The following is a 23928-nucleotide window of genomic DNA, read 5'->3' as shown; positions in this document are numbered from 1 at the left end:
ATATATAATATATATATATATATATATATATATATATATATATGTATGTATTCCTACTCATTATGTGCCTTACACTGTGCCAACTACTAAAGATAATCAAAATGAGCAGAATATAGATGTCATCGAAGGTGTTAAGGATAGTTCCACCCTGGAGTTCACATTATCCTTTTAGCACAGTGCCAATTTTTTGAATGATATAAATATAAATAATCTATTTTTAATCTCAATAGAGCAAACACTGTTCTGATGTCTTTCTTAGAATAAAACCTGTTTATCACTATCAGTAGCAATCCCCACTCTGTTTATGCATAAGTATTTCTAACTTATTACAGCCACACTCCCCATGACACAGTTTACTTAGATTGGAGCCTTAGCCTTGTCCACTTTTTTTTTTTTTTCCCCCTAGCTGAGCCATCCTGCCACCTGTTGGCAGCTCAGCGGCTGCTCAGCTCGGGCCGGAACTCGAACCGCTGTTGCTCAGAGCTCAAACTCTTGAGTGAGCTCTTAACCAACTGAGCCACTCGGCTGGCCCAGCCTTGTCCACTTTAATGAAACAATAAATCTACTTACTATTGCAAGTCTTGTTGTATTTGCTGTTCTCTTGTGCAAACCCTTCCAGCCGGCACTGAAAACGATGCTGCCAAAATTCTTGAAACCAAGGGTTTCGGAGGTTTGTTTCTGGCCGGAGCTTCAGATAATAATCATCAAACCACTTGACATCAGGAGACTGGAGCTTGATTGTGATTCCACCAACAGCTTCTCGCTGATATCCATCTGTCACATCATACCTGTCAGCCCAGCCATCACTGTGGGGAAACAGAAAACCCCTCAGTTTAGAACAGAGATATCTTCTAAAGCAAATGATTCCATTGGTTTTCCTTTTAAAAAGATGTTATTAAATGGCTACTTCAGGCCATACCAGGCATAGTCTTGTATTACACCTACATGATGATTGTGATAGCAGCTTGTTAGGATAAACAATGGAAAACACAATGGAAACTTTGGGTCCAAGAGTGCTGGAAGGCACTGGCCTCACTTACCTTGAGCTGCAGAGAATAACCTAATGCTTTGGCAGAATTTTACTGATTACAAAATACAGTGTATGCCTGGAAGCTGTATAATATCACCGATTCATACTATTTACTGAACGTTTTATAGCTAGGCCAAGTTAACTTTAAATACATTCTTTTCCTTTACTTTACAGTAATTATTATAATGATCATAAAATAAGAATGAAAAATATTTTAAAAACATGTCTACCATTAATTTAACCATCCTATGACATACATGGTGTTCTTTTTCTTTTTCTTTCTTTTTTCTTTTTTGTACATTTTACAAGTGAATTATAGAGAGGTTAAAAAACTTGCTGATTATGGTCATTCTATTAAATATTGATTTGTCAGAGCCTCAAACTGAAGTCCTTTGTAGTCTATAGTCTATATACTCTTTCTTATCCTATGCTACTTATCTAACATTTAAAATACACATATGAAATTATGTTTTACATTAGAGTGATTGACAAAACTTAACAACGTGTCATCGAGGATGGTGTCAGGGATCATACTCCTCAACGCTGCTATCATTCCATGCACTAATCATTCACAGTAATCTAGGAATTTTAAGACAGTTGACATTAGAAAGTTCATGTTATAATGGTATGAGTATAACAGAATAAGGAAAAGTATTCTAAACTTATTTGAAAAATACATGAGATGCAGCATTGGAAATAAAAGACATGAAACGATGTTTGCATCAAATTTGGTCACACCTTGGGATACTCAGGGAAAAAGGACATGACTTTTCCCATCCTCTCTTCCACTGGAATGTGTACAACTTGTGCTATGTATATGCTGTGGCCCAGTGGCACTGTTCTTCCTTTGAAGAGGTTCAAGAGCTCTTTCAGGAAAGATAAAGAAAGCGAAGGGACAATTTAACAATGAAAAAAAAGTAGCACAAAAGAGGGAGGAGAAGGGATATGGAGAGGGTTCAAGGGAGCAGCAGAATGGAGCTTCCTGAATGCAAGGCAGGAGAGTGCTTGGAGATAAACTGGGCTGGGGAGGAGTGGCCACTGGGGAAAGGACGAAGGAAAGGATTTACATTAACAATCATTGTTTACTTCACTGATATTCAGATATTGCTATGTATCAGAATGTTTATTTTTATTATCCTTCAAATACATTTCTGTCCTTTAGTTTTATAGGCAGAGAGCATGCTCCAATATTCTGCATATAAAATCAGTGCCAGGGAAACTATTATGTAAGTAATTAATTAATGTAAATGAAAAAAAGCCATTTAGTGTTTTTCAGTATGCTCTGCTATATCAACTCTGACTTAAAAATTGATAATGAGAGCTGTTCCAAAGGTCATAGACTACTTATTAAGACATCATAGGGGCTGGAGACAACTTGAGATGTTTCCTAAGACCTCAAAAGGTGGAAAAGGACAAAAAAATAAAATAAAATAAACAAAGTAAACCATTTCTTCCTCTAAGTCCTCCTTGACAAGAAGGTATTTCATTAAAATTTATCTATGCTGAAATTTCAAAAACTTCTGTGGCAGATCAGGGAAAAAATAATAATGCAATATGTTTTGTCCCAGTGTTAAATTTTGTTATTTCACACATTATCTTCCCTCAAGTTTCTCATTTTCAGCTGCAGAAGATTTTATTTAAAGCTGACAAGTTGAAATGCAGTGGGCTTGTTTGCCTCATTTTTTTCCCTGTGTTTTGGAGGGTTTATTATATCACTGATATGAGAGTGTGGGTCTCATTGGCACTTGAGGAGTTGCATGGGCGTGCTGCAAATGGGACAGGAAACTCTATTTGTCAAGCACCCATTCTCCAAGGAAGAAGGGATTTAAATTGCTCCTTTTGTTAATGCTAGCTTGCTCTTATGTAACATTATGATTATGAATATTACATAAGAAATGTAAGATTACAATGGGTCTTATTTACCCTTCACAATTCATTCATTGAATTTAATGGGGATTGTAAAAGCCTGTCTTGATAAACTTTTTTGGAGGTAATATTTCCATAAAAAAAGTGTCAGAACCAGAGTGTTAAATCATTTATCTCTCACCATGTTCTTTAACTTTTTTTTTTAAGGTATAAATCTCTTCTCTACACTTAAGAATTTAGCCAGAGATGATATATTATTAGTAGCCTACAAGTTAGAGTGGTGAGTTTAAAAAAACTTTGGTCCGTATGTTTTCATTCAACAGCAAACTAAAAATCATAAAAGCCTTTGTGCAGGCCGGCCAAGTGACGCGTTGGTTAGGAGCTGGCTTGGGATGCCAGCTCTGAGCAGCAGGGCCCAGGTTCGAATCCCACATTAGGGCCAGTGACACTGCACCTTCTACAGCTAAGATGGTGAACAGCAGCTCGACCTGGAGCTGGGCTGCCGTGAGGTGATGGTGTAGGCTGCAGTGGGTTGCTGTGAGCTACTGTGAGTGGCTGGCAGCTGGCGTGAGCTGCCAAGAGCCACTGTGAGCGACCATCCAGGGGCCAGTGACTGATCTGCCTCACCTGGGAAGAGTGCAGTGATAATGCCAACATGGGCCAGTGAAGAGACGTCCTCCACAACTAGACTGAAGAACAAAAGGACAGCAATTTGTCTGTTCCCCTGCCTTGATTCCCCAACGCTGTTCTCCCTACTCCAATTCCCCAATAAAAATCTTAAAAAAAATAAATAAATAAATAAATAAATAAATAAGTTTGTGTGTAAACAGAAAATTCCAATACCTATGTGATAAAACAGGGTTATTCTATTTAAACTTACTGGGGAATATCTGCTACATAGATCATAAGGAAGTTCATTCCATGCTGGCTAAGTTAGATGATGCTGTATTGACTTCAGGTTATTAAATATTAACATTTTCATAAAAGTGTGCTTTTAAGATTTTTGTTAAATAAGGAATAAAGTAAGTAAAATAAAATGCCAAGAAAAACTTGAGCTTACTTTGCTATTATCTAATGCTTTCTAGTACATTGATATAGGGGATTGTGAAGATTCTGGCATTACTTTAATGCCTTTGGGTGACATATTTTACCAAATCAGGGAAAAAAAGGGGGGGAGGTAAGGAAACAAACAGGAAGGTACTACATTTAAAGCACTTTTCTAGATTGATCTATCTATCTATCTATCTATCTATCTATCTATCTATCTATCATCTGTCTGTCTGTCTGTCCATCTGTCTGTCCGTCCGTCCGTCCATCCATCCATCCATCCATTGATCTAATTTTTCTCTCTTCTCACTGGGTGGCAATTTATCCATCTCCTCATAATCCATTTGATTATTTTTTCCCCAAATCTCTGACAATTAATCGATCCTCATTATTTGAAGATTCTGTATTTGCAGATTCAGTTATTTGCTAAAATTTATTTGCAACCTGCAGTCCCCAAATCAATACCTATGGCACTTTTGCGTGATTGGCAGATATGCACAGAGTGGCAGTGTCTCCTTATATGCACATTCCCAGCTGAGATCGAATAAAGCAGACCTCTGCTTTCTTGTTTCATCTTTCATGTGTTTTTTTCATGATCTACTCAGTGTCAAGCTTTTTGCATGTGTGAGTGTGTGTGTGTGTGTTGTCGTTGATTTCTGTGTTTAAAATAACCCCCCAAGCATAGTGCATGTTTATCTCTATAGTTCACAAGTATAAGAAGGCCTTGATATACCTTACATAGAAAATTCATATGATAAATCAGCTGCATTCAGGCATGAGTAAAGTGCTACTTTCTGTGAGTTTAACATTAATGAATCACAATCTATGTGAAATAAGTGTCTTTAGACAGGAACACACATAAAGCACAGTTATGTATTGGTTAGTTGATAAAGATGTGTGACTAGAAACTCAAAGCAATTTAAACCTATATTTCCCCTTGGAGCAATGGTCAGTATTCACTTATTCAAAGTTTGGTGCATGTTTACAGAACATAACTACTGTGAATAACAAGAACTGAGTATTCATATATATTCTAAATTTGGATGTTCTTTTAGTTCAGGCATCCAGTCTTTATTTGGCTATAGAAACAGAGTAACTTGGACATTTGAAACAGGAAAAAACACCTTTAACCTACTTAGGTTGGCTTAAATAAGGAGTAATCTTCAATATGCACCCACTCTCAAAACAACTCCTCAGTAGATAGCCTTAGATTCCTTTAAATCTTCCCTGCAGACATCTTAAGGACATGCTCATCTAGTAAGAATTTACTTTCATTTTCTTCCTCAGATTTCATTACCAAAATATATACTCCTATTCTACAATCTACCCTTCCCCTTTTCTCCTCTCAAATCTCAGTTCCCATTATTTCTCATAATTAACAAACCATAAAAGTTTAATTCTTATCTGTTTTCAATAGAAGGCTCTTGTTTAAAGCAAAAGCGAATCTGGAAGTCTCCAGTCAAAATTCATTTTCTATATCTCTATAACTTTCCTTATTTTCTTCAACATTTATTAAATACGCACCTATCTTGGACTAAATCATTTTGTGGCAGTGAACAATTCCAATATCTCAGCGGTTTAGAACAAACATTTATTTTTTTCTCACTGCATAAAGGCCTATCACTCTTCTCCATGTCACCTTCATTCTGAGCTACAGTCTGAAAGAGCAGTTTCCTTCTGGGATATGGCCTGCCTTACAGAAGAGAAAAACACAAAGTGTGATGCAGCCATGCAATGGTCCTTAAGTGTTCTGCTTAGAAGTGACACACGTTTCATTGACCAAAGCAAGTCATATGGCTAAACCTGACCTGACTGGGATAGGGATGCATGATTTTTACCTTAGAGAGTATCAGTGAATATCGTGAAGAAAAGTGCAATCTACTACATCTACTATGTGTTGAAATTGTATGGAAACTCAGATAAGCATAAGTAGGTTTTAGATACTGCACTCCAGGAGCTCACATTCTAGAGAAAGAATGAGAGAGGAGGACAGATATATAAATAAATGACTATACACAAATAAGCATTGTTATAGGTATGGACCAAGCACTGGGTGAGATCAGTAAATGACCCACCTTCATAGGAAGAGAAGGTTTGAATTGAGTTTGAAAAATGTGGGTAATGGAGCAATAGTGGTATTTTAAAATATTCTAGATAATGAGAAGGCATTTGTGAATCAGGAAGTAGTGAATATTAAGCATTGTAGCTACGGATAGTGTACAGGATAGTGAACTAAGGAGAAAGTAAGTTGAGGAAGACTAATTGTGAGTGGTCTTTAGTACCATCCCAAAAGTCTTGGACTTCATCATTCAGGTAATGAGGAACTAGAGGTGACTTCTAAAGGGGAAATGATATAAAGAGAGATGAGAACTGGATGAACTGTGGTAGCAGTGTGAGTGACAGTTCAGAGTGGTTGTAGATGACTGTTAAGGAATCAAGTTAGAAAATACGTGGCAATGGTCAGGGAAGACTAGGCAAGACTGAATTAAAGCAGTAGCAGTGGGGATGAAGGGCCTTATTCGAAAGGAATTGTAGGAATCTCTAGGACTAGATTTGTGGACAATAGGAAGTAAAGGGTAATTTTTATGGTTTATGGGAGAAGATTAGTGATACTGTAAGTGATATTGTAGCTCTATGTCCTAGATTGTAAAATACAGGAAGAGAATAGGCTTGAAGTGTAAAAGTAAGAAATTAATACAAGTTAGGGTCTGCAATGATATTTCCCTTTATATGCTCTCTAGAATTTCTTTTCTCCTGGATTTCTATCTATTCCCTACATACACAATTGATTTGGATGTTAAAAAAAAATACAAGTTAACAGTTTTGTTACATGTGGTTCCAGCACCATACTAACCCACCCTATTCTATTGTTTATGTTTTTATATGCTGAATAATAGTGGTTGGCATTCAAACAAATGAGAAATAACAAAAATTATAGAACTGTAAAAATCTGATACTCTGTACCATTATATCCTTATAAATATTTTAAGTTGAGAATTATTATTTTTACCATTCATTGTATTGGATTACCAGTATATAAAGCATACAAATGGTTATGGCTATATAGCAATTACTGCAGGGTTTACTACAGCTAGGTTTAATATCAAAATATATTTCTGGAATGTGGAAGCCTGTGAGGAATAAAAATAATTCTGAGAAAATTATAAAGAAAAAAGGTTTATGAATTATTGAATGTTAGTGCAGAGATGCTAAATAACTTTAAACTTTGTCTCCCTTATAAAAATCTAAATCTATAAAATGCAGACAATATAATCTTTCCTTCCTTTTCTCATTTCCTATCAATATATGTTTTAAGCTACTGCTCTGGAAAACAGAAAAGTATATGTAGCATGGAAAATTGCACTGGGTGATCCTTTAGTAACAGTTTCTATGTTCTATTTATTCCAATCTGTTAACTCAATAAGCATTTTGAATCCCTATTCTGTGCATTCACCCTGCACAGATACTGTGGGAGATTCCAGTACATGCCCTCAAGGAGCCAATAGTCCATTAGGCATGACCTGTTTGAATAGGCATTGCCAACTTCCAGCCACTTGGAAGCTTCCTCATTTATCCTACAGACTGAACGTCTTTCCTTTTTACTCCATCTTTCCACAAGTACAATTCATTCGGTTTCTAGTCACTGAATCATCACTTCCTGAAAATCACATTCCTGCCCTGCCTCCCTGAGATTATTCCCTGATCACCTCAATCAGTATTCTGGGTGTTTCCAAACTCTTAGTTCTTACATTTACAATCTCTTGATTTATTTACATGGAAGGCTAATCACATACAATGGGTAGGAGGATGGCATTAGTTGAATTCTCAAATGGCAACACGATAATTTAGTATAACTCCACAGTTCTTGGGCAGTCATCTCCCATGGGTAAACAGCATAAACAAATTACCTCAAAGTCTCTTTCAAAAGGAGCAATACCAGGCTAAAAATGTAGGCATCAGAATGACTATTCTTATAGTCATTAAATTTGTTTCAGGGAGATGTGAGCAGAGTGGGGGGGGGAGTTATGGGTGGGTGGTGAGGACTGGGTGTGCCAGGCATACACAGTTACTCTTGCTCACTGAATTCTTTAGTCCTGCTTATCATGATGATATTGGCACTGCTGACACTAACCACACACATGCTGTGTATTGGAGACATAGTATATTGATTCTTACCTCTCGGACATGTCACACTGTCACACCTCCAAGCCCCTGAGTATGCTATTCCCTCTGCACAGAGTGTCATCCTTTCATCTCCTCATGTGTTTCTTGATTTGATAAAATCCAACTTACCCACCAAGCAGAGAGACTGAGCCTGAATGCAACTTATAAAACATTTCTCAGGTCGGCCGAGTGGCTCAGTTGGTTAAGAGCTCGCTCAAGAGTTTGAGCTCTGAGCAACAGCGGTTCGAGTCCTGGCCCAATCTGAGCAGCCGCTGAGCTGCCAACAGGTGGCAGGATGGCTCAGCTAAAAAACAAATAAATGAACAAACAAACAAAAAACCTTTCTCAAGCTCCCCTGGTCTCAATAGTTCCCTCCTCTCTGCTTCCAAAATACTGTGACATTTATTCCTTGATAAACTGAACAAGTATTGGGTAACTAATATTCCAAATGTGGTGGTATAACGGTAAACAAGGAAATAAGATTTCTGCTCTCATAGAGATAACATGATGCATTTAGTTTGGCATTTGTCATCGTATTAAAGTTAGGTACATTTATTTCTGTCATTCCCAAGTAGACTATAAATTTTATGTTTTGGATATCTCCTTATCTCTGTTTATTATAATGTCTGGCACACAGTGAGTACTCAAGAAATGTTATATATTACAAAATTAGACTTTAAAAGACAAACTTCAAATTTTAGAGAATTTTTCAGATAAATGCAGATATTTATTTAAATTAAGAAAACAAAAGTGTCAGGTGTGCCTTATAAAATGACCATTCAAAATGGTTCTGTCCATTCTCTACCTGATGCTATTAAGGTTAACGAGAACTTTCAGTAGGCCACCTCCCAGCATTTTTTTCTTTTGTTCAAAATCTGTTTGCAACCCACATAATTATTATGGAAACTGCTGTTCTACCCACATGTAATCATCATCCTGCCAAATCTCTTACTGATAGCATTTTAACAGATATTTTGGGATTGTTTTTTTCCTAATAGTGGGAGTCTACTGACTACTTGGCTGTCTTCATATAATATTCCTTCCCCCCACCCCGTGGGGGAATAGGATCTCTTAGAATCTCTAAATACTAGTGAAAAGCAAGAAAGGATATTGTGCTTTTTAAATAAATGTTCTAATGGCTATACACCAGTCAACACTAGTGAATTGTTTAATTACAAAAGGAAGCACAATGTAGAATTTTTGAAAAAATGGTTAGGTTATTTACTGAAAATTAACTTATCTCCAGGGTTTGTAAATCTTAGTTTTCCCTATTTCCAAGGCTTTGTATATAGAGTAAGTAGATGTGGATTGCAGGAGCTATATCAGAATATTCAAAAGAAAAATAAAAAAACAGGAATCTAAAGTTTGCTATATGTCTAGCATAGGACAGGTGACAGCCCTTGTATTACTTTTCCTAATTCTCTTCAGACTTTAAAGGTCATTATTATTCACCTTAGTTTTTACCACTGAGGAAACTGAGGCTCTGAGGGATTCAGTAATCTACTCAAAACCCCACAGCAAATATAGAGGGGATTTAAACCCAGATCTTTCTAGCTCCAAAAACTCCTGTGCTTTCCGTACTTCACAGAGCCTCCAAAGTAATGGCAAACAATGATGACAACACTGAGAAATGTTTCTTATGAAGGATCACATTTAAGAGGCATGTGATGGAGGACAGGGAGCAGAGCGTAGGGTTGAGGCTGCATAGGTAGAATGCTAACATGGCCTTCAAGATTCCCATTCTCTGGTATATACACACCTTCTCCTACATTTTCAATCAAACACTAAATCTAGATAGGTGCTGCTGTGAAGGAATTTTCAAGATGTAATTAAAGTTCCACGTAAACTGACCATAAAATAGGGAGAATACCCTCAGCATCCGACCTAATCAGGTGATCCCTGAAAAGTGACTGGCTCTTCCTGGACCAAGAGAGTCAATCATGAGGTGGGTTTGGCATGAGAGGGCTGGAGGAGCTACTCCTCTGAAGGCTTTGAAGATGGAGGGAGATTTGTGTAGAGGAATGCCGGTTGTCTCTTGGGCTTGAAAGTGATCCCTGGCTAACAACCAGCAAGGAAAGGGGGACTCAGGCCTACATTCAGGCAACTGAATTCAGCCCAAAACTTGAGTATGCTGGGAAGCCAACTCTTCCTCAATGCCTCCAGAAAAGAATGCAGTTCGGCCAACACCTGATTTCAGTATTTTTAACCCTAAGTGGTGAGCTCACTTATGCCATACATTAACTCCTGACCTCCAGAAAGTATGAGGTAATAAATGAATATTGTTTGAAGCTGCTAAATTTGTGGTAATTCGTTACATAGCCATAGAAAGTTATTACCGATTCCCCAGCTCTCTTCTGTATTGCCTCACTTGGAAGGCCAAACATGCTAATATTAGAAGGAATACAATCTGAGGAGGTTCTGACCTAAGTCTGGGTTTGGTCAGTGTAGACTGACTTCCAAAGATTAGGGAGTATAGAAAATGACAGGCGCATTAAACATATTAGAATAGATGGGACACCCATTCTGCCTCAGTATAGGCTCTAGAAGGGCAGGCATTCTTCCCTCTGGTTTAAAGTCTTATCCCTCCAGGAATGCTTCCTTGCCAGGCACATTCTTCACAGAGGAGAAGCTGAGAAAAACCTGTGTAAATAGATTACTTTGTGAATTACACAATCTATTGTTTCTCTTGGCATATTCTAGCCATTTGCAGAAATGCAGAAATTGAGGCAATTGTATAAAATGTGCAATAGAGTAAGCTAAATGATTCAGTTAAAGAAGGAAGCACATTCTGAGTAGGCTATTGCATCTACAGCCTTATATAACCCTTTTTATGTTTTCTCGTGAAGCTTCCTTGCTTAAGATAACCTTCCAGTTTTCAGTTTGCAAACCCTTCCACTGAATTGAACTATTTTCTTCTATTACACTGCTAAGCTGAGCACAATATTCAGTCAGTCAATAATTTTTCTGAATAGCAATTAAATTCCAAGCAATAAGGCTTCCTTCATGATGATGTTGATGAATATAACCACCCTCCCCCCCAATGTTTTCTTCCCTTATTTCTTATAACAGGTCACCAGGGACTTCATAATTTCTGACTTAATATTTTTTCCTCGTACGCTCTTCAACCTTCCTGTACTATTTGACATCACTCTCTCATTTAGCAAAACCCGACAAGCAACACTGCATATGCCAGTGTCTCTGCAGTGCCCTATGTATGAGGGTTACAAAGAAGAAAAAGCTCATTGCCTACCCACTCTTCAGCATTAGAGCCTGGCAAATGAAAACTTACAGAGTGTTAAGAGTGATCATGTATTTAGGGTTTGCTGTCTGACTGGAATCATTCTAACCACTATATCTATATCTATATCTATATCTATATCTATATCTATATCTATATCTATATCTATATCTATATCTATATATCTTCCTCTATATATATCTGCCAGCTATTATATATACTCATATAATATGATCCCATGAGTTAGACATTTTTAGATCTTTGCATTTTGAATGAGGAAACTTCAGCTTGAAAAGTAGTAAGTCACTCAGGGATATACAGGCTTCAAACTCAGTCTACTTAAACCTAAAAACGAAAACTGAACCAGTATAACCTATTAATTTGGTCTTTGATCCAAATCTGTGTCCGAAGTTACCTGGTTTTGTATATGAAAATGTAGAGAGAAGAGTTATTTTAATTTCTGTTGTACACACACCTATGTATCCCACACACCTTGGAACTGTTTCTTTTTCTTTTTCTCCCTGAAACTGTAAACAAATAATTGCTTTAAACCATTGCATTCATCTTCTGATAAAATGCCCATTTTTGTAGTGTTAGGGAAGTTATGAAGAGTCTCTCTACTCACAAGCAAAAGAGCTATTACAAGATGCCCCAGAGACCTTGATATCTCTACAAACGCAGAATGGATTGTCTTCAATTCACATTTTACTTTGAGGCAACATGTTTTTCCTTGACAAAATATCCCCACGACACACACCGAAAGCAAGTCTGTTGTTAACTTCTCTCATCTATCACATATGGTTTACTGTTGAAAACTCACAAGCTGTAGAAGACCAGTAAATAATCAAAAACTGTTCTGGGTGTGAGATTGAGTTTTAGAAATAGTCATTATATAAGAAGCCAGATAAACGTCAGAACCTAAAAGCCTGAAAAATTTAGATGCCACATGCCCCATAATTAATCCAAATAGACGGAAAGTGTGTCACATATTAGAGTTGAGCAGCTACTTCCATTTCTAGCTTTGATAGATTAGACAAACTTCCTCTGAAAAGAACTCGAAAGTCTGGATAAGCTTTAAAAAAAATCTATTTATGCTACCATAAAGCTATCTAGTCAGCCAGGACTCAAGAGACCAAGGTCCTAGAGAGAGAGAGAGAGAAAAAAAAATGTACCGAGGTAAGACTTTCCCTTTGAGGTGTGTGACAGTTCATTGCAGTTTAAGGATCTGAGGCTAAAAAATTGGAACAAAAGCAGTATGTGAGGCTCCAAGGCTGATAGAGCTCATTGGCTGGTGACCTGAATCTGGCAGAACTGCCCACCGAGCTCCCTGACCAGACAGGGCCACCAACTCAGCTCTGCAGATGGACAGAGCCACTGTCTAGGATCTCCACTCAGGCAGAGCTGCAAGGAGCAACGTGGTCTGCCGAGACCTGAGTGCTGGTTGCTATAAACCTTCCACTCTTCCTTTGTTTCTAGCTGATTCTCAGTGGTCCAGGCCTACAAATTTCTCCAGTGATCTGTGAGGTGAGACCCAAGTGTGTCTCCTAGGTATCACCCATAAACATTGCGGGAGCTAGTTGTCTACCTTGGGCTTTTTTTTTTTTTTTTACCACTGAAGACATCATAGGCCCAGGGAGGCCTCACTGTGGGGCTCTGCCAGCCTAGGGGAGGGGAGATGTAGTCAGAGTGTAGCTGTTCCTCTTACCCATCTAACATGACCCTTCTCAGTCTGTGTGTTCGGGGGGGGGGTTGCTTTAACTCACCCCGGGATTCTAGGATTTTCACAAGGTGCCTAGTCTGTGGACAGTTGCTGGTTGATCTCTTCACGAGGGGAACTGAAGGTCAGGAACATTTTATGCCGCCATCTTGATTGTCACTCTGGCCAGCAGTTTAGTTTTCACAGATACTTCAAATGTGAATTTGACACAGTTCAATTTACAATTTTCATAGATGACTGTTTTATACAAATAGACTTGAAGAAATAAAGGCAGGTGTACTTATTAAGAGGCTATTGCACCTGGTGAGGGTGAAAAGGGTAACTATTGTATTGTTCTGTACACCTGAAACTAACAATAAAAAAATAACAAAAAAATTAAAAAAAAAAAAAGAGGCTATTGCAATGATTCAGGTGAAGACTGATGACGACTGATGATCATAGGATGAAAAGGGACAAAGTAAGAAATACAATGCATAGAAGTTCAAAGAGGCAGGATTTGTTGTAATATTCTGTGGAGTGGGAGGAAGGACAAGGAGGCTAGAATAACTGAATTTTCTTATTTGAGTGATCAGTACCATTTACTAAAGAGAAGTGTGTGTAGGGGAATTTAGCTTTAGGTATGTTGCCTTTGAAATGTGAGACATTAAAGCAGATTATGTCAAGAATGCAGTTATACATATAATCTGAATTTAGAGAAGTCGGGCCTGAGATATTTAATTTAAATGTTATTAACAAATCAGTATTTGGTAAAACTGTTAGAGAGAATATGATTACCCAAAGAGAGTGTTTTGCATATGGTATAATAAACAAGGGAGAAATGTAGAATTCCAGATATACCAATACCTAAGGAATACATTGAGGAGAAGACACCCTATTTTTAAATTTTGTATTTTGATGAAGAAAATGTAAAAAGGGAAGAGAATAGCAATGGGGGTAGTGATGGGGAGTGGAGTGCTAACACAAAGCCAGAAAAGGGAAGAGCTTCAAAAGAAACAATATAACCAAACAATGTTAGAACCAACAGAGAGCATAGGACTTTAAATTGCCCTTAGGATCTGTTGACACGATTGGGGAATGTCCGTGCAGTAGTAAGGACAGAAGCCAGATTTTAGTGGAATAAGATTGAAGGAGAAAAGGAGAAAAAAGACAAAAGTTGATGTGGACCATTGTATAGAGCATATAAAATATAATATAAAAAAGGTAGTTTTTGGATTTAGATTTGCAAAACAAGTTGTTTACTAGTAGGGATACAAGCCAGGCTGCACATGTGTGAGACTAATAAGAGTAAAGTGAAAGTAAACATGTTTGCATGTAGAGCATATACATGAAAATAAACATGTTTATGTTTTTGTGTGAAGCTGAGCATAACAAAATTGAGTGATAAACATGTTCACCAAAACAACTTCTGGTTGTCACCTAAGAAGTAAACAAGTCCAAGGAAAAGAGGATAAAGGCAAAACTCCAGAGCAGTGCCATGAGCAGTCTGACTGGGCGCTCTGGCTAAGATCCTCTTTGAGGGGCAAGCCACAATATGCTCCAGGACTCTCCAAAGTTCTTCCTTGCAAGACCAGCTGCCTCAGGCCCGTCATGGGACCAGTCGTCTCTCCCGGACCAGGGACCTTCTCCATCTTGATTGACTCGGGGACTTGGTTCATTATTAAATTCTATTCTATTCTATATAACCGTCTGTGTTTACCAGAACATTGGCTTCTGGAGGAACACTGGTTCCCAAATAAAGCTGTTACTCTCTCTATCTGAACCTGTGTGTCAGGACTGTTCCCCACTCATTTACGAGTACCACACAGGAAAGTAGGGTGCTGCTGAGAGGTTAATGTCCCCTTGATTTTCAGAAAGAGACTGAAATGTGGTGACTGCCTTTTCAGGCGCTTGTGACAGCCATGAAAGAATGGATAGAGTTCTATGATTTTCTCCCATAGTCCTCAACAGTTTAGAACTAGAGCTGCAGCAGGAGGATTATCGAATGGATTTAGCTAAATGAGTGAAGTGTAAGATCAGGCGTGCAAGAGGTTTGAGTGTGTGGCTGGGAAAGTAGTTTAAGTAATCAACTATGGCATATGGTGACTAAGAAAGCCAAGCTGACCTGAAGGATGCTGGAAGGAAAAATGAAGAAATCATAAAACAAGGGCATTCTATGAGAGCAAGACCGTAGAAAAGGCAGTGAAAATAAGAAATGATAAAAGCAAAAAATAAGTTGTAAAAGTGAAATAAGAGATGATAAAAGCATTCTTATTCAGGGAGTGGGATACTGAATTTATGATTTCTAAGTGATGGAAGAATTCAGGATGTGCCATTACACATGTGCTAATATAGACTGGGCATTTATTTTTTCTTCCCACCATGCAACACTAATTTTTCAATTAAATTTCACTTCAACTGATTATTTTTAAGCACCCATATATTATCATGTTAGATTATAATAAAGACATTTTTACTACCAGAAGCTCTTGAACACGTATCAGTAAACATTTTAAGAACAAGTGGGTTATTTTGATATCGTTATTATTTGTGGTTCATTTGTTGAATTGTTTTAATCCTACGTGATGTTCATCTGATACAATATTTTTTATCTGACTGGATACATGATCCGTTTATCCTTTCTGCTAACCAGAAAAGCACTGATAGTATGTGTCCTCTGGAGAAGTTAGGGTTTTACACACAGTCACACATGTGGACACACATCAAAACATATGCTAACATATGCAAGCACACATACATACATGCATGCACACACACATGGATGCACATATATTTGCACAGGAAAACCAGAACCTGTTCTTTTCAGTGTAAGCATCCACTCATCTGAGACATTATTCCTCACAGAATATTTTGGAGAGGGGCAAATAGTTCCAGAGAACTGATACAATATGACAATCTGCAATTGTTAAATTATTGGCAATGAGGATTGCAAGATTTTAGTCACAATTCAATTCAGAAGAGTCAACAACAAAAATAACACCCTGAGTGTGAAGTAAGGGGGTTCAGTCATTCTTCTCTGGATCAATGTCTGATTATTAAAATCACCCCAGAGATGCCTGGCAACTTGGGAATAATTTATTTCTGAGAAGTACATGTATTTGTTTCTCATCTTAGCAAGTTTATTTCTTTTACATTTTTTAGGCTGATAAAATCAGTTTTCTAGTTTGCTTTGCTCCTAAATGGTTTAAATGTACTGGCTGTTTATGCCTGAATGTCCAGTTACAGCAAAATTCATGTTTCAAAAGTAAAAAGGGAGAAAAAAGGTGTAGAGGGAGGTGTGTTTTATCTTTAGTAGAAAATATGAACTCAGGCAATGAGAGGAGAATAGAGAAGGGGTGGACAGGGCCAAATGGTGCATAGTTTAATATCTGTAATATCAGACCAGGAGACACCATACTATTTTGAAAAAATTTTGTAATTATCAAGCACCTACGTGCCACAGGTGGCTGGACTATGTTGCAGTGTTTGAGACAAGCAGGTGTGAGGGCAAGGCATAGACTTACAGAGAAGAGCATTGAGAAGGTTCAGAGGAGTGGAAGGGAAGAATCGGCACATCTTGTTTATATGCTGGATCTAAGAAATACCAGCAGGGAGTGGAGACTCACTCTGGGTTATATGTGGGTAGGGAAGGGTTGGTGACAGTTATATCGACTGCTGCTGTATTTTAGATGATCGACCACTTCTTCTTTGACAATCTCTTATGTTGTGGCTTCTGTGGTGCCATCCTGTCCTGGCACTCCTCTCTCTCACTGCCCTGCCTTCTCCATTCTCTGTAATTCTCTGGGTGAGCCTCTCTTCCTGTACCTGCACCTTAAGGATTCGTGTTCACTGGGGTTTTGTCTTTGGTATTTTTTTACCTGCACTTTTATACAATCTCTTTCACATTTCATTCTGTGACTTCAATGGCCATTTTCATTTAGTTACTTCTAAGTCTCTACCTTCAGGCTTGCTATTCTTCCTGAGCTCTACATCAGAGTATTCAACACCTACAAGATAGATTGGCCCCGGGGTACCTCCAATACAACTAGTCCAAAACTACAATATTCATTTTTCCCAACAGAAACTATTGCCCTTTCTGCTGGATTCTCTAGGTGGATGCTACTATTATTCCTCTAATTGTTCAAACCAGAGTCTTAGGGAAGAACCAGTGTCACTCTACCTTACTAGGGATGTCCCCCTTCTAGGGACAGTCATGGTGATTCCATGTCCTTACTCTTTTGGGAACGTATTCCTTTTCACCACCCCAGTGACAGTTTTATTTCAGAACTCATTCTCTCTCATTTGGCATGGTACTACTGGTCTTCCTTTGCTGCTATTGGTGAGATTTACAAAACACAAATTTAGTATTATATCTCTGCTTAAACATTTTCTTCGGCTCTCTCTGCATTTAAATTAAGCCCAAACTCCTTACCAAAGCCCATAAGGGCCTTCCTGCTGTTGTTCAACATTTTCTCTAATTCTCCTGGTCTTTCTGTATGCCTTGATTACTTTTACTCTTAGAAGATATTATGGTTTCTACTAATTTTCCCTTTTCCCTACTACCAGGTTTTGGTGTTTGTTTTTTTTTAAATTGGGGATTATTGGGGAACAGTGTGTTTCTCCAGGACTCATAAGCTCCAGGACAAGTAGTTGTTTCAATCTAGTTGTGGAGAGCGCACTTCAGTGGCCCATGTGGGAATCCAACTGGCAACCTTGGTATTATGAGCACTGAGGCCTGCACTCTAACCACCGGCACTAACTGGCCGTCCTCCTATTACCAGTTTTAATAATCATTCATGTTTGCCTAGTCACACCTTTCTTCTTTTCCTTTTACTAACTTCTACCTGTTCTAATCTCATTTTAGACGCTTTTCTTCTCAGCCTTTTGTGACCTCACTTGTCTGAAAGAGATATTCATTTTTGTACCTTAAACATGCTGTGCTTAATTTCAATTTAGCATACATCACATTGCGTTTCAAGAGTTTTTATGCCTCTCTTCTTCAAGAAACAATGAAATTCTAATGAATGGGTTTTAGTTTCATAGCCTCAGCACTTAACTCATTACTGTAAATACAGGGACTTCCTAAAACTGGATAAACAGGAGTGTGGCAATTATTAAAGAGGAAGGACTTTCTTTTGAGAGGGAAAGAGAGATGTGCTAGCAATTTAAACGGATATGGACTTTGCAGAATATGCTGATCTTTCAGAAAGGCTTGTGGGGATTTGAGGGTGGGGGGAGTAATATTTTTTGTTTTGAAGATTAAAGTCTTCTTGGTTGATAAGCTTTTGGTACACAAAATACTTTAGAACAACCTAAGGCTATCTGTAAGCAAATGGCAAGTGTTGTGATGCACACAAAAAGAGAAGTTCAACAGTCGGGGCTATTTAAAGGAATAATGATAGTCAGAGCAGGCTTAAAAGAAAAAGAAAAAACTTGAACTGAGTTTTTATGGTATTCATGGGTTTTGTACAGGCTGGGAAAATTGGATTTTTCAGATAAGGGGACCATCAGGCAAAAGGATGGAGACTTTCATAGCACGTGTGAGTGGTGGTAAGAATTCCATCCTAACTATTGCCTCCATGAAGATCCAAACTCTCTCCAAAGTTATGTCCAACAATTAGAACTATTTGCAGGTTGTTCTATCAAGGTGTCCCATCCTCATCTGAAACTGTATTCTTAAAATCACACTTATCTTCTTTCCTCCCTAGCCAGTTGCCCTGTATGGACTTCTTTCATATCATCCAGACTTCAAAAACTGGACTCCTTCTCTCACATCCCTCATGTATGCAGTCAAGTAATGATCTTCGCACATAATAGGCATTCTATAAATGTTTGCTGAATTAACAAAAGGAAAGACTTTGGAGTCCAATGCGACCACGTGGAAGGTTAAACACAAGGATGGATGGATTAAGGGTGTGAATGCAGAAAGAATAGATGGCTATAATCAAAGTGCTGGGCATCCTCACATGTAAGAGAATCATAGTGTTTAAAGAGTTACAGATGTTTGGTGCTGGGAAGTACAGCTCTGATATCACGAACCCTTGGATAAAAGCCCTGAGGTTAATTCTGTCAGAGAACTTGGCAACGGGAATCATTAGGAAAGTCAAACTATTTTATCCTTTAGAGAAGTTACCAGCATTCCATAAAACTTAATTTAATGTCTTGAACTTTATTATAACACTCTCATAAAATTTAGTCTATCTAATTCAGTGTTTTATTACCCTAATTGATTGATTTTATAACCATGATTGACTGGAGTCCCACTTCCAGCCCTTCCAGAGGAACTGAATGAGCTATAAAATTCTCCAAAGGACATTATTAATTCAGTCTTGAATTATTTGTAAGCTTAACAAATGTTTATTAGGATATATATATATATATATATATATATATATATATATATGACTCATGTAACTCACATGTAACTCCCATGTGAGTTACAAAAACAAATAAGACATTCTTTATCCACCCTCATCCCACTCCTTACACACTTAAGTTCCTTGAGGGCAGATATTGTATCTTTGTTATATTTTTAATTCAGTACTTGGAAAATAGTAAGCACTGATAAATATTTGTTGAATTAATGGATGGCAAATTAAACATTATAAGGGCTATGATTTATATATGTACAGGATGCTATAGGAAAAATAAAAATAATGATAATTACTTATTGCTTAGAATTGTATATTTCAGAGAGTAGATTTTCCATTTTGTGGATAAATTTTGGAATGAAAAAGTGAATGAGACACAGTAAATCCCTTAACGCAAGTACTCCATTGTTGTTAAGCTGCTAGATAATGGAAGCAATTATATTTAAAGTGAGAATTATAGACTTGATAACAATGTATTTTAAAGCTGAAGTTAATCCATTCATACAATCAACACGTATTTATTTAGCACCTACTGTGTTCCAGGCACTGCATTTAATGCTTGTGGTCAAATGATGACCAAGACATGAACATTTTTGTTGAAAGAACTCAGGGGTTATTCATCTGAAATTATACAAAAGCAAATTTATATTTTAGAAATGGAAATAATCTTTTGATTACCTAACTGCTTGAAAAATACTTGAAAGCTGTGGAAGTACAGTTAGAGTAATGAGATATCAAGTTGTTATAGAATTGAATTAATAACTCTTTAAATTCTTTATTGGTGGACAGCCTGTATTTTCACATTTTGCCTTATGCTAATGTCCAATGAAGTTAATTTTACTATATGCTTTTATGTGATTAGAAGGGGATATACATACACACACACACACACACACACACACACACACACACACACACCAGGGGTACCAAAAAATGTATATACATTTTAAGAGATGTAAACACTTTGTTCAACGTTGCTCAAGCAGTAGTTTTGCCATAATCAGAAGTGTCTGGATGCCGATGGTAACCCCTTTGAGCACCTTTTGTAATTGCAGAAGTCAAATGTAACTTGTATTCATCTTTTGTTATCAGTATATATTAATACAGTTTTTTCCCTTTTTAAAATGTGTATACATTTTTTTGCACCCTCTGTGTATATTTGCAGCATTATACAGAAGCCCTGATGTACAGTGGGTAGTGTTTTCCTTTCAATATTCACGGCTGTCCTCTCCTGTAGTAAACACATGTTTTAACTCCAGAGGTGAGCCCTGATTGGCCTTAGTCAAGCAGAGCAATCTCTCCCATTGCCACAGTTATTGCTTTAGGTTACCTTAGTCAATATAATAAGATTTTATTTCTCCTGGCCTAGTCAGAACCTTTGCTGGGAGCTACGGGAGAGATATTCTCTTTCTCTGGACAATATTATGAGGTTGTAAAGCTGCTAATCACTATTCTTTAACCATGAGAGAGAAACCAGCCGGAGAGGGAAGTTGAAACATGGAAAGTCACAAAGAAATGGAGTCAGAGTCCTGGTTACACCAAGCCTAAAACCTGACCACTTTGGACTTTTTAACTACATGATGAAGACAGTCTATGTTGAGCTATCTATTATTTGTATCAAAAAACAACCATATTATTAGGACCTATAGAAGATATAACCTCAAGAATGGCAGGAGAGGCAGAGACATGGAATGGGCTGGTTCCACACCAGTGTGTGACCACTCAAAATCAGGGCGATATCTTGGCTGAGGAGGTATCCCTGGAGGAGTGAGGGGTCCCAACCCCACACCAGGATCCCCAACCTGGCACCAGGGACAGACAAGAAGGAACTGAGTTGTCAAACTTCAGGGTGAGGGCTGGAGGGGTAGCTTTCTCTCGGACAGAAGAGTTGTCAGAAGCCATGGTTTCTTTGTTTAGACCTCTCCACTACTCAAGAAGCTGCCATATGAGTCTCCACCAACCTGGCTAACACTACTTGTTCATGAGCCCTGCCCTAGGTGATTCCTGGAGAATACGCTCCATCTAACTTTCAGGAACAACCAAGCTGCTTCCAGTGGCTTTTCTGTACAAATGGCTTATTTATTTATGATCATGCTGCAGACTTTCCTAAAAATCTCTGAAAGGTTCACTAAACCCAAACAAGCACCATCTGGTTCAGCATGTCCTGTGCCTCTGGCAGAGCAGCCCTAAGCCTGGCACTAGCCACAGCTGGTATTGGTTCATGGGTGGGCCTCTTGAGGCACCTCCAAGCCCAGTATGGGAGGTGCACATCTGTAGATTGCTTTGTGGCTCATGCCAAATGGTCCCAGGAGGGCACAAGCTGTAGCTAAACTTGGCCTGTGGTGGGGTACCTTCCAGGAATCCCCTGGGCTGGCATGCCCAGTGGCCAGCTACAGACCCAGCCAGATTGTGACTCGGCAGCCTTCAAGGATGACACATCCAAAGGGCAGACTGGGCAGGCACCAGAGCCCTGCTGAAGTGAATCCTAATTTGTAGTGACAATCCCTGCACAACAGCTCCTCCACTGTTGTCACAGCCAGGTCTCTCAACCAATCAGCATTAGGTTAATCCTTCCCACTGACATACACCCAGCAACCAAAGCTCAACTACAACAGGAGGGTATACAGAGCCCACACAAGAGACACACCTGGAGCACCCAGCTCTGGTGACCAGAGAAACTGCCACTTGGCCCCACAGGACACCAACTATGTAAGGCCTCTCTACTAAGACTGGGAGGCATAGCAGTCCTACCTAATACATAGAAGCAAACACAGGAGGCAGCCAAAATGGGGAGACAAAGAAAAATATCCCAAATAAAAGAATAGAACAAAGCTCTAGAAAAGGAAATAAACAAAAGGGTGACAAGCCATCTATTAGACACAGAGTTCAAAATCCTGGTTATAAAGATGCCCAATAATCTCAGGAAAGACTTCAACGAAGAGATAGAAAATATAAAAATGGAGATAAGAAACATAAAAAAAAGAAGCAGTCAGAATTAAAGAATATAATAACTAAAATGAAGAAGACATTAGAGGGAATCAACAGTAGATTAGATAAGAGGATCAAGTCAACCTTTTAGAAGACAAAGTAGCAGAAAACACACAAATAGAAAGAAATAGCAAAAAGAAAAGAGAGTCCAAAAAAAAAATGAGGATGGTTTAAGGGGCCTCTGGATAATATCAAGCATACCAACATTCACCTCACAAGGGTACCAGAAGGAGAAGATAGAGAGCAAGGGATTGAAACCTATTTGAAGAAATATGACAGACAACTTCCATAGCCTGACAAAGGAAATGGATCTTCAAGCCCAGGAAGTGCAGAGTTCCAAACAAGATGAACCCAAAGAGGCTCACACAAAGGCACATCATAATTAAAATGCCAAAGGTTAAGGACAAGGAAAGAATCTTAAAAGCAGAAAGAGAAAATCAGTTATTTACCACAAGGTAGCTCCCATAAGAGTGTCAGCTGACTTCTCAACAGAAAATTTGCAGGCCAGGGATTGGCAGGAAATATTCAAAGTGATGAAAAGTAAGGACCTACAACCAAGATTATTCTACACAGCAAAGCTATCATTGAGACTTGAAAGACAGATAAAGAACTTCTCAAAGAAAAAGCTAAAAGAGTTCATCACCACCAAACCAGTATTACAACGAATCCTTTTTTAAAAAATTTTGTTCAGTTTTATTAATACAGGACATACTAACAGAAAGTTATCTTTTACTATAATCAAGGTTACAAATAAACTTACTAACCAATAAACAAATAATATTCACTTGTCTCTCCTCTTGAATGAATAATTCTATGTTTTGTAATACAGTTATTTTTACCAATTTATTTTTATACCACCTTACTATTTCAATGAAATTTATTATCATCTACTTATTAAATAATTCCTTCAATTGACACACTTCATATATCAAAATACTTTCTGCAAGTTAATGTGTTCTTCAAACAAGGAATTTTAGAAAGACTTCTTTAAAACAAACAAAAAGATAAAAAATATGAATAATAAAATGGCAATAACTACATATCTTATCAATAATTACTTTCAATATAAATGGATTAAATGCTCCAATTAAAATATAGGGTGGCTGAATGGATAACAAAACAAGACCCTTACATATGCTGCCTACAAGAGACTTACTTTAGATCTAAAGACACACAGAGACTGAAAGTAAAGGGGTGGGAAAATATATTTCATGAAAATAGAAAAAAAAAAAAAGCTGGCGTAGCAGTACTTATACCAGATGAAATAGACTTTCATACAAAGGCTGTAACAAGAGACAAAGAAGCACCCAATAATCCCACTTCTGAGTATTTATCCAAGGAAACTCATAATGTTACTTTGAGGGGACATGTGCAACCATATATTCATTCTGGAATTGTTTACAATGGCCAAGATGTGGAGGCAGCTTGAGTGTCCATTGGTGGATGAATGGATAAAGAGGAGGTGGTGCATATATAGAGTGAGATAGTGCTCGGCCCTGGAAGGAAATGGGTTCTTTCCATCTGCAGTGGC

At 37.9% G+C, this 23928-nt stretch overlaps 1 protein-coding gene across 1 annotated transcript in view; it reads right to left on the bottom strand.

The window, feature by feature from the left end:
- Positions 1–23928, bottom strand: part of GRM5 (glutamate metabotropic receptor 5) — a 506006-nt gene that overhangs the window by 138077 nt on the left and 344001 nt on the right. The window contains 1 exon segment of the mRNA XM_019630869.1: positions 571–806. Within this exon segment, the coding sequence (XP_019486414.1) occupies positions 571–806 (236 nt within the window).

The sequence above is a fragment of the Hipposideros armiger genome, unplaced genomic scaffold, assembly GCF_001890085.2.
Source record: "Hipposideros armiger isolate ML-2016 unplaced genomic scaffold, ASM189008v1 scaffold_960, whole genome shotgun sequence".
NCBI lineage: Eukaryota > Metazoa > Chordata > Mammalia > Chiroptera > Hipposideridae > Hipposideros > Hipposideros armiger.
Note: the sequence above shows the minus strand (reverse complement) of the source record. Positions and strands in the feature narration are given on the sequence as shown.